A 12314-nucleotide genomic window follows, 5' to 3' on the forward strand; every position below is an offset into this window, starting at 1 on the left:
TCCCTTAGGCTGTCCCTTAGGGGGTTGTGGCCCTTACCCGACCCAACACACACAGGTCTCTCTACCTGTTGTCAACAGGGCTGCTCCTTTTTCCCTTGCTTCCTGCTACCTCCATCAGTACCATATGCACTGCCCAGATCAGCTCCACACCCCAGTTCCTGCTTGCCCTCAGAGAGCCCCACATCCCTCTGCAGTGAGGGTGTTTCATCCTCCCAGCTCCTCTATCCCGTGGGCCTCAGTTTGCTTGTCTGTGCAAAGACAAACTTAATACATGTACTGAAAGGTGTGGTTGGATTGCACCCACACGATAGTCCATGGAAAAAGTCACCCTGAAGGATAGCTAGGCACTTGGGGGTCCTTCAGATCCCAGAGATCGGCTCCTTGGTGGCCTGCTTAGGATATGACTCTAGAACCTTCTCTACTTTTGCCTTCAAGATGGCAGCCAGAGGTCCAAGAGCTGATCAATCAACTGGAGGGAGTGCCAACTGATCGAACTCTCTTGAAGACCAAGGCCAAAGTCACAGAGCCCAAGGAATTCAACCTGACTGTCCCCAAACCCCGTGCCATTACAATGCCTGAGCCTGTCCCCACTATGGCCAAGCCAAGACCCGTGAGTTGGACATTGTGCCTGTACTACCAGGATGTTGGTGGGTGGGGTGGGCGGGGGAAGGAGGTGTCACTGGGTGGCTGAGCTGTTCCAGGGTCAAGGGTGCACTGGACCAGACAGGAGCATTCAGTGACCCACACTCCACATCCTGGACACACAGAGAGGAAGTTGGGTGACCCAGAGCCCACCACATTCTGGACCCAATCAGGAGGTGCTAAGGGATACTGTCTTTTTTGTTGTTGTTTTGTGGTTTTTTTGGTTTGGCTTTTGGTTTTTTTCTTTCCCCAGACAGGGTTTCTCTGTATAGCCTTGGCTGTCCTAGACTCACTTTGTAGACCAGGCTGGCCTCAAACTCACAGAGATCCACCTACCTCTGCCTCCCAAGTGCTGAGATTAAAGGTGTGCGCCACCATGCCCAGCAAGGGATACACTGTCTTGCCATGGGTTCAGACCTGTCTGGGTTGTGCTTGGATTAGCTGTGGTACCCACCCTTCCCATTAAATAGTACTTGAGAGTCACAGTACTTTTAGGTTTGATGAGGCAAGTCTGTGTGAGCCCCAGAAATGCCTGGCCCCTGCTTGGGGAAGCTCATGTCTGCCTCCTCCACTGAGAACCTCTCTATCTCTTGTTTCTGATTTATCAGTCTGGAAGTTCTGAGCTGAAAGTAACAGGAAACTGCAGCTCAAACTGGCTTAGACAATAGAGCACTAGTATTAAAGTAGAGAGAGGCCTCTGATATAATTTGATCAGGGTTCCTGTGCTATTTCCCTGTGGCTGCCTCTACTAGTCTTTGTAAATGAATTTCATCTTTAGACTAACTTTATCTCGTTTTAGTTTTAAAGAAATGAATCCAGGCTTTGAGTCAACACAGTACATTGTCTAGGTCAGGAAAGAATATATAGGGACAGGGAAAGTTCTGATGGGTCCGGCTCAGGCCTCATGCCTACTTGAACAGCTCACCATCTTTCTGGGTGCTAAGTCTTGACTAGATGGTGGATTTCCACAAGGTCTGAAGTGGATTCAGCCTCCTAGGTAAGTCTGGTCTTCATAGGATGAAGGACCACAGAGGAGTATGAGGGGATTACACTGGAGCTCCCACATCTCACCTGGGTTCCTCCATTTTTCAGGTCTCCCTGGAACTCTCTCATGCTGCAAGTTTCCCATGAGGCCTTGCTACACTGGGTCCCTGCTCAGTCTTCTTCTTCTTGACCTCTCTTTTCTCCCTTAGCATTGGTTACTGTTTGCAAGCTGTGGATCTGCTCACTGACTGGCTCTTTTTTTTTGGTGGGTTTTTTTTTTTTTCCAGACAGGGTTTCTCTGTGTAGCCTTGGCCATCCTGGACTCACTTTGTAGACCAGGCTGGCCTCGAACTCACAGCGATCCGCCTGCCTCTGCCTCCCGAGTGCTGGGATTAAAGGTGTGCGCCACCACGCCCGGCTCCACTGACTGGCTCTTTATCCATTTTATTTGTGCCATATTTCCAACACGGGTGATGGAGTTGTGACTTAGAGAAGACATTCAGTAAATACTTGTGGGGTAGATAGATGGATAAGTGGCTAGTGGCTAGATGATGAGTAATCAGATGGATGGGTGGGTAGATAGGTCAGTGGGGTTTTGTTGCTAAGCAACTCCACAGTTACCCCATCTGCAAGGTCTGATGTTTCTAGTACCAATTCCTCAAGAATCCGTGCTGCCAGCTGCTTCTCTTTCTGTTTGTTCTGCTTGGGCGAGGGACAGTTCTGCTTGTCCCCTCATTATGACATAGATTCCCTGAGCTCACTTCTGTATTCAAAAGCCTGTATCCATGCTCTGACCCATAGCCAGGACTCCCTTTCCCCTCCTGGCCTGAGACCCACTCAGTTTATTCAGACGTTCATGAATGTCTAGTATGCACCAGGCACTAGGCCTTCATAGAACTTGCTTTCCAAGCCGGGCATGAGTTCGAGGCCAGCCTGGTCTACAAAGTGAGTCCAGGATGGCTAAGGCTACACAGAGAAACCCTGTCTCGAAAACAACAACAACAACAAAAAAAAAAAGAACTTGCTTTCCAGTGGGCACTCAGAAAAAAAATTGGATGAATAAACTGCAGTAATGTGTTGGTAATAAATGCTCAGAAGAAAATGTACTGCAGAGGAAGGGGAAGTGTCAGTGTGGTCAAGGTTCTGGATAGCGAGCCGGGCGGTGGCGGCGCATGCCTTTAATCCCAGCACTCGGGAGGCAGAGGCAGGCGGATTGCTGTGAGTTCGAGGCCAGCCTGGTCTACAGAGTGATTCCAGGACAGCCAGGCATATACAGAGAAACCCTCTCTCAGGGGGTGGGGGTGGGGGAAGGGAAGATTCTGGATAGTGTAGCCCAGAAAGGCCTCTGAAGAAGAGCTGTGGAGGAATGAACTGGAAGAAGTGAGCGAGCAAATGCGCTATGGGGCCTGGAGGTGCAGATAGTGAGGAAAGAATGCGCACTAGCCCCGGGCAGTGTCCTTCTGCCACCACCCCCAAGCTGGAGACCAGTGGGAAAGGTCCCAGTGCAGTGAGGAGAGAAGGGAGGAAGGAGATGACACACTTACCGTGAGGAACAGAGATAGGACACACAGGTGGGCTGGCACCAACACGGCTCCTCCTGGCTGTCAAGAGGAAAGAAGACAAGAAAACAGGCCCTTTGTGGACTGTTTTGAAGCAGGTGGGCAAAACTGGAGATGGCTCTGGGTGTGAGGGACACAGCCACAGAGGATGGCCTTGGTGTGGATAACAGAAAGACAGCACCAGGGTCCCCGGTGAGGGCCATCAAGCCAGTGGGCAGGACGGCTGGAGGGACATGAGGGTTTTAGGTTAACATGGATTGAGTTGGTGTGTCGGTGAAACAGACAAGAAAGGAAGCAAGGATTAAGTAAACATGTTAAGGAATCTCAGGCTCAAGGGTGACCAGCCTGGCTCCTCACCTGTCCCCTGATGGTCACCGCTCCTATAGGGATATTGAGAGTCTCCTATGGCTGAACTCAGAGGACAGACCAAAGTTTTAAGGCCCCTTCACAGGCAGCTAACTTTGTTTTTTAAACAATGTATGACACTCTTTGACCTCTCTGCTTCCTAAGAGCTGGCTGCTTCTGACCTTGACTACCCTGGCTATCTCATCCAGACCAGTGGCATGCATGCCCTTAGTGCCCTGACCTTACAGCCCCCTCTGCCCCCCGCCCATCCCACACTTACCTCTAGACCCCATGCCTGCTGCTGCCCTGACTTTCTACGCTATGGTCACTATGATCACAGGCCCGCTCCTCTGCCACTCTGCCAGGTCCCTCAGAGTACCTACCAGGAGCCCAAGGAGCAGAAGCTTCTGCAGATGATCAAGAGATTCAACCGCCGGACTGCTGAGGTGGCCCTGTGGGACCCTGTCTCCCCAGAGACCCCACCAAGCTGTTAAGAGTGGGGGAAGAGGAGGTTGGGGACTTTAGCCAAAGTACATGCCTTTTACTATTAACGTCCCCTCCCCACAATGGTCTGAGGCCCCTGGGTTGTAGCTGGTAGGGGAAGAGCATCATGGTTTCGTGGCAGGAGCTGCTGCTGAAAGCAAACATGGAAGAGCTACGGTGTGCCATGCCCCGGTTACGCAAGGATCCACAAGTGCAGGTAATGCCCAGCCTCCAGGCCACAGTGGCATTTTTCTCGTACCATAAGTCTTCCCTCTAAGGCTGGGGCTGTAGTTCAGTTGGTAGCCTGGCATTATGAAGCCCTGGGTTTGATCCCAAGCACCACATAAACCAGGAGTGCTGGCACAGGCCTGTGACCCCAGGAGTGCTGGCACAGGCCTGTGACCCCAGGAGTGCTGGCACAGGCCTGTGACCCCAGAACACAGGTAGACACAGAAGGATCAGCAGTTCAGGTCATCCTTGCCTAGCGGCCACATGTACCACAACACAACTGTGGCGGTCAGAGAACAGCTTACAGAAATTGATTCTCTTCTACCCTATGGGTCCTAGGGATCGAAGTCAGGGCATCAGGCTCAGCAGCAAATGCCTTTACCCACTGGCCCATCTCCCCAAATCCATACAGAAAAACAAAGGCTGAGTGTCATAGTTCATGTCTTTAATCCCAGTGCTCAGGAGGCAGAGGCAGCCCACATCTTTTTGAGTTTGAGGCCAGACTGGTCTACATGGTGAGTTCCAGGCCAGCCAGAACTAAGTAGTGAGACATTTTTTTTTTTTTTTGAGACAGGGTTTCTCTGCATAGCCTTGGCTGTCCTGGACTCAGTTTTTAGACCAGGCTGTCCTCAAACTCACAGCAACCCAACTGCCTCTGCCTCCCAAGTGCTGGGATTAAAGACATGCACCATCACTGCTCAGCTGAGACACTGTCTTAAAAAAATAAAATAACAGGCCAGGTGTGTTAATCCCAACACTCTCGAGGCAGAAGCAGGTGGGTCACTGTGAGTTCAAGGCCAGCCTGGTCTAAAAACTGAGTCCAGGACAGCCAAGGCTACACAGAGAAACCTTGTCTCAAAAAATCAAATAAATAGCCGGGCGTGGTGGCGCACGCCTTTAATCCCAGCACTCGGGAGGCAGAGGCAGGCGGATCGCTGTGAGTTCGAGGCCAGCCTGGTCTACAAAGCGAGTGTCCATGATGGCCAAGGCTACACAGAGAAACCCTGTCTCGAAAAACCAAAAAAAAATAAAATAAAATAAATCAAATAAATAAATAAAAGATGAGGGTGACTATGGACTAATACAAAGAAGTTCTGTCCTCAGAGAGACTTATTCAGGAGTGGGGCCATCTCGGGCAGCTCATCCACACAGGCTCTTTCAGCTGGGTTGTCCAGGGCTATGTACCCTAGTCAACAACATGCTTGGTCTTGTGATGGCTGCCTGTATGGGCTCCACACTGGGACTTAAAGTCAAAGGACAGGGACTGGAGAGAGAGCTCAAAGCTTAAGGGCACTGACTGCTCCTCCAAAGGTCCTGAGTTCATTGTACACATAATAATAAATAAATATTTTTTTTTAAAGATTTATTTATTTATTATACAGTGCTCTGCCTGCATGTACACCTGCAGGCCAGAAGAGGGCACCAGATAACATCATAGATGGTTGTGAGCCACCATGTGGTTGCTGGGAATTGAACTCATGACCTCTGCAAGAGTAGTCAGTGCTCTTAACCTCTAAGCCATCTCTCCAGCCCCACAAATAAATAAATCTTTAAAAAAGAAAAAGTCAAAGGACAACAGGAGACATTCAGCCCAAAAAAGGGAATAGGGCCAGTGAGAACTCAGCCCTGGTGGTTAGCCAAGCAAAGGGATACTGAACCCCGAGGAAGTTAGCCAACCTATATAGGGACTGCTGTCCCTAGGTCTAGCAGACCCTGTCCTTCCTGCCCAGGAGGTCCAGTACCCCAGCAAGGTTTAGGAGTGCAACGGAAGACAGAATGTCATCCTGAGGAGCCAGGGTAGGCACATGCAGATGGGCAGCTAGAGTGGGAACAGAGGAGAGTGCTGGGCAGGCACAGATGCCAGACTACCAGACTACCTCTGTCTGACTTGCAGGATGTCAAGAAGCAGCAGCAGCAGCAGCAGCAACAATCTGTACCCCGGATACGCAGGACTCCAAATCTGACCTTCTACAAGGTGAGGGTCTCCTGGCCTAGGAGGCCTCTTCCTGGGACTTCCCATCTGCCTTACCTAAGGAAGGCCTTGAGAGGGCCCCCATCGGCAGCTTCACCCTTGAAGCAGGGAGAACTGCCTAGGTCAGGCAGGAGACAAGTTGGAAGGGCTTGATAGCTGATAGCAGGATACTCGCTGATGAGACACCTACCATCCATCTCTCCCTTCTGCCACAGCCAAACAGCTTCCCGGTCAAGCTGAACACAGCCACCATCCTTCGAGAAGGGGCCTTGTACCAGCGGCAGGTGGAGAAGGAGCTGCAGAGGTGAGGGGCAGGTGGAGTTCCACCCTCAAGGACTTTGTCCTTAAGAGAAAAGCCTAGAGTAAGAACCTGTCTTCAGGCTGCTCAACACAGAGCAGGGGGCAGCTCAGAAGATGTTGAGGAAAATGTTTGTTTGTTTGTTTGTTTGTTTTGAGACAGGGTTTTTTTCTCTATGTTATCTTGGCTGTCCTGGACTCGCTTTGTAGACCAGGCTGGCCTCGAACTCACAGTGATCCGCCTGCCTCTGCCTCCCGAGTGCTGGGATTAAAGATGTGCACCACCATGCCTGGCCTGATGTTGAGGAAAATGTAAGCAAGGCCAAGGAAGGGCATAGTAGGTCCCCTTTGTTTTTGGGTTTTCTTTTTTGGTTTTTTTTTTTTTTTTTTTTTTTTTTTTTTTTTTTTTTTTGAGACAGGGTCTCTCTGTGTACCCTGGCTGTCCTGGAACTCACTCTCTAGACCAGGCTGGCCTGGAACCCAGGGATCCATCTGCCTCTGCCTCCGGAGTGCTGGGGTTAAAGGCGTGTGCTACCACCACCACCCATCTGGTGGTTCACATATTAATCTTAGCTCTCTGAAGGCTGAGAAGAGAGGATAGAGTTTACTCACAATCACATTTACATATGTTTACTAGTTTATTGTAAAAGATATTATGACTGATACTGATGAAGAGATGCATAGAGCCAATAGAAGAGTCAGTGGATGCCTCCCTACTCTAGGAAGATGCACCACACTCTAAGATCTTTTATCCACTGAGCTGTCTAGGAGCTCATACCAATCTTGGCATTTGCAGTTTGTGGAGACCTCAAAGGTAGATGTGTTTGATTGCAATGTAGGTCAAGGGGGAACCAGCTTCACTGTCAATTCCCTCTGCCCACCCCCAGATCCCAGAATGCTACTCTTGGTTTTGTCTCGGTCTTTCTGGTGACCCACTCTACCTAAAGCTACCCAGGGGTGGCCAGCTAGCAGTCAAACAAGCAGCCAAGGACCAAATCCATGACTGACAGTTCTGCAGTCTATGCCCTGTCTTTGAACATGCATCCTTTACAGGGGAAGGATATGTGACCCAGAAGATGTTGCCTCTAATGTTGCCCTATTAGAACTGTTCTCTGGTTCTGTCACCACAGTCCCAGGACTTTCAGCCTTGTGTGAGGGCAGCTCTAAAGAGTAGGAGTGGCTCAGCTTACAGGAGCCTCTCCCCTCCAGGGTGAGGTGTAACTGGCGTAGGTCACTGCCATTTCCTGTTCTGAGCCTCTCACGATAGTAAAACAGTACTGAGTTCTCCTTGTTCCGTGACACATCAGTTCATTCCTTCCCCTACCTGGGCCATGCCTCACCACTAACACCCAGGCCTTTCCGTAGAGTCTTGGAATCTGAAACCTTGCTGGTACAGACCACAGGCAGCAATTCTAGACTACCAAGTGGCTTTCCTTGGTCCATCCTCTTTTTTTGTTTGTTTGTTTGTTTTTTGTTTTTCAAGGCAGGGTTTCTCTGTGCAGCCTGGGCTGTCCTGGACTTGCTGGATTAAAGGCATGTGCTACCACCGCCCGGCCACACATTGCTTTTTTGTTTTGTTTTGGTTTTTTGAGACAGGGTTTCTCTGTGTAGCCTTGGCTGTCCTAGACTCATTTTATAGACCAGGCTGGCCTCGAACTCACAGCGATCCACCTGCCTCTGCCTCCTGAGTGCTGGGATTAAAGGTGTGCACCACCACGACCAGTCTTACACATTGCTTCTTTAAAGTGACATCTTTCAGACACTTGGTGGCTTTTCAGATATGTATACCCTTGATGGCCTGGGCAGTTTCCCAGGTGTTCTTAAAGTGAACACGAAGATTTGAACTGCTTGATTTGCATGATTTTGTAGGGTTTTATTTATTTATTTTTTGGGGGGGGCGGTTAGTGAGTAGCGAACCATCTTCCCAGGTCACCTCTGGCAGCTTACAGGAAGAGCCAGTAAGAACTCTTAAAAGCTAAACCCTTGGCTGGGCTTGGTGACCCACACCTTTAATTCCAGCACCCGGGAGGCTGAGGCAGGTGGGATCACTGTGAATTCAAGACCAGCCTGGTCTACAAAGCGAGTCCAGGACAGCCAAGGCTAACACAGAGAGACCCTGTCTTGAAAAACCAAAAAAAAAAAAAGCTAAACCCTTGGGGCTGGAAAGATAGATAGTTCAGAGGTTTAGAGTACTGCCTGCTCTTCCAAAGGTCCTAAATTCAATCCCCAGCAACCACATGGTGGCTCACAACCATCTATAATGAGATCTGGTGCCCTCTTCCAGCCTGCAAGTGTACTTGCAGGCAGGACATTATACATAATAGATAAACAAACAAACAAGCTAAACCCTCTCCCTTGAATTCCTTCCCCACTTGATTAAATTGCCTACAGAAGCTCAAAGAACTTGAGGACAGGCTTAGTTTCATATACCAATTCATTGTAAAAATCATGACTAAGGGCACAGAGAAGAGCCGCGCACGGGGCAGAGAGGAGAAGTCCCAGTGCTTCTTCCATCTGCTCCAGTCTCCAAAAACTCATGTGAACCCTGACCTTTGTGTTGTGTGAGGACTTGGCACATGTGTGATTAATGACCACTGATGTGTGAAATCCCCTCCCCGTCCTGTCCAGCTTCCCTCCAGCAGTGTGAAGGCGAAGCCGAAACTTCCGAACTGTGCTCCTGCCTTGGTCTTTCTGGTGACTAGCCACCATTGCTGAAGGTGCCCAGAGACCGCTAATCCACACTTGCTTTATTTGCATAGAAAAAGGCATTTTTGCTGCATGGTGGTGGCACTAATCCCAGCACTTGGGAGACAGAGGGAGGCAGATCTCTGTGAGTTCGAGGCTAGTCTGGTCTACAAAGTGAGTCCAGGACAGCCAAGGCTATACAGAAAAACCCTGTCTCTAAAAACAAAAAAAGAAAAAAAAAAGAAAAAGAAAAAGACACTTTGGTGTTCTCAAGTATTTTAGGCATCCAGTCATAGGGCAAGAAGTGGGGATGAAAACCAATTGCATTTCACAGTGTCGTGACCAGTCTCTGGTGCTGCTATGGTAGGGGGCAGGCTCATGGCCACAAATCCCAGCTCTGTGAGTGAGGTGACAGCCCAGGGCAGGGAGAGCCTTGCCAACACCTGGTCTCCTCCTCTTGCCCACCCTCAGGGTTATTTGCTCCTTGGACCCCCAGCCATGAGTATTTTTTCATGTCTACGAGTTGGGCAGTGATAAGGAGCTCAGGTGGCTGACTGGAGAGATGAGCGCGTGAGCAAGCACCTGTGGGCATGGCTGGTGAGTCGACAGACAGGGACAGAGCAAGAATAGACAGAGAAGTGGATGAAGGGAGGGTAAGGAGCTGACAGGTGGGTGGGTTGGATACACAGGAGAGACAGGCAGATGTAAGTAGGTAGATGTGGTTGGGGCTGAGTGGTATGGCTGGATTTTCTTTGAGGCGGTCCATGTCTGAGAGGATCTGTAGTCACCCGGTGGCCCTGATCACATGAGGAGCCCTCGCTGCACCTCTGTGTCTCTTCCCCAGAGTTGATAAGCTTGTGGATGGGGCTGGGGACTTCTCTGAGTTCCTCGAGTGGCAGAAGAAGATGCAGGCGAAGGACCTGGAGGAACAGCTGGCTGCAGGCGAGTGCCGGAGGCTGCAGGGGAAGCTGAGTCACGAGGAGGCCATCTTGGCCCGGCATAACCTCATGCAGGAAAATAAGCAGAAGGCTGACCAGAAGAAGGAGGAGGTGATGTATACTGTGTAGGAGTGGCCAAGGCCATACTTGTGACTCCCAAGAGTCACGAGCCACAGCCCACAGAGAAATAAATGTGCCAATGCTACGCCTGAGTATAGCCTGGCAGCAGTGACCCCAGGTCGTCACCCACAAAGACCTACAGGGAGACATGGCTTCTTTGGCCCTACCTCAACAGCCATGGATCCATAAGAGTTCGGCATTAAGTGGATTAAGTGGGATGAGTGGTATCCCTGCTAATGCCAAGGGGCCACCCTGGATCAATGGTCTCATCTTTGTCTCTCCTTGGCTGTGTACCACTGATAATAGGAGATGCAGGGAAGATAGGATTAAGGAGGGAGAGAAAGATATCTAAATATAATTTCTTTTCTTTTCTTTTTTTCCCTTTGAGCACAACTACTAACAAACCAAAACCGCCCCCACCACCACCACACCCCCAGGACCACCAACCACCAACTCTACCTTTTAGGTCTTCTAAATTTATATACTCTCTGAAAAGTTCCCAGAATTGCAAACATCACACAATTGCAGAAACTATCTGCAGCTGACAAAACCACATCTCCTCTAGAGCATGAGGCAAACCATAGTCAGCTGCTGCAGACAATGCAAAGCAGCCTCACATTCCCACACCTGGGATTAAAATGAAAACATATTCTTATATTTCTGTTGTGTTTTTTGTTTTGTTTGGGGGGGTTGGGTTTTGTTTGAGGGGGTATTTGTTATTTTTGTTGTTTGTTTGTTTGTTTTTAGAGATAGGGTTTCAATCTGTGTAGCCCTGGCTGTCCTGGACTCACTTTGTAGACCAGGCTGGCCTCAAATTGACAGCAATCCGAATGCCTCTGCCTCCCTCAGTGCTGGGATTAAAGGAATGCACCACCACACCTGGCTTCACCTTTTTTTTTTTTTTTTTTTTTTTTTTTAAGACAAGGTTTCTAGCTGAACCCAAGACTCATCAATTTGGCTAGACTGGTTGGTGAGTAAATTTTTGTTGCCTGCTTGTCTCTATGAGCCACATAGAGCCACTTGCCTCTACCTCCCAACTGCTAGGACTGAAGGCCTATGTACACCATCACACCTGCCCCTCTGTAGCTTTTTAAAATTTGTTGTTCAAAATGTTATGTTTTTAGCCAGTTTTCTATTATTGTAACAAAATACCTAGATAATCAACTTTAAATTTTCGCAGTTTGCAGTACATGGTGTATGGACGGCATTCTTTGGGGCCTGTAGCAGGGCACCAGGGTAGAAGCTCATAATGGAACAAAGCTACAGGAAACAGAAGATACAAAGAAGAGGCCCGTGTCCCACTACCCCTTTCAAGGTCGCGGCCCTCCTAGCCTAACATTTTCCCATTAGTCCCATTAGTTTTGCTGGCTCCTAACAGTGCCATGGGCTAGGGGCCAAACTTTAGTTCATGGACCAGTTAGTGGACATTTTTTTTTTTCCTGTTTTTTTTTTTTGGTTTTTTCGAGACAGGGTTTCTCTGTGTAGCCTTGGCCATCCTGGACTCACTTTGTAGACCAGGCTGGCCTCGAACTCACAGCGATCCGCCTGCCTCTGCCTCCCAAGTGCTGGGATTAAAGGCGTGCGCCACCACGCCCGGCTCAGTTAGTGGACATTTAAGATCCAAATTATAATAGTACATAGCTTACCATAGTCTAATATTGATGTAATTTTGCCAGCTCAAATGAGGTGTAAAAATCATACACACACACACACACACCACACCACACATGTGTGTGGGCACACACATACACTCGGGGGGGGGGGGGCTAGGTATGGTGGCTCACACCTATTAGCACAGCACTTGGAAGATAAGAGGTGGCAGGATCAGGAATTGAAGGTCATTCTCAACTATAGTGCATATGAAGCTAGCCTTGGCCACGAAACAAGAAGGGCTGACAGGATGGCTCAGGGAGGAGACACTTGCAGAGAAAAACCCAATGACTTGAGTTCAATCTCTGGATCGCCACAGTAGAGACAGAACCAACTCCCAAAATTGTTCTCTAAGCTCCACACGCTATGACACATGCTTACCTACACTCGTCATTAACACACACACAATCC

At 49.4% G+C, this 12314-nt stretch overlaps 1 protein-coding gene across 1 annotated transcript in view; it reads left to right on the top strand.

Annotated features, from left to right (window-relative positions):
* Positions 1-12314, top strand: part of Cfap99 (cilia and flagella associated protein 99) — a 33368-nt gene that overhangs the window by 10207 nt on the left and 10847 nt on the right. Inside the window, exons 5-10 of the mRNA XM_051165079.1 lie at positions 436-610; positions 3896-3976; positions 4156-4230; positions 6136-6216; positions 6429-6517; positions 10040-10244. Coding sequence (XP_051021036.1) covers positions 436-610; positions 3896-3976; positions 4156-4230; positions 6136-6216; positions 6429-6517; positions 10040-10244 — 706 coding nt within the window. The remainder of the gene's footprint in view (positions 1-435; positions 611-3895; positions 3977-4155; positions 4231-6135; positions 6217-6428; positions 6518-10039; positions 10245-12314) is intronic.

The sequence above is a fragment of the Acomys russatus genome, chromosome 22, assembly GCF_903995435.1.
Source record: "Acomys russatus chromosome 22, mAcoRus1.1, whole genome shotgun sequence".
NCBI lineage: Eukaryota > Metazoa > Chordata > Mammalia > Rodentia > Muridae > Acomys > Acomys russatus.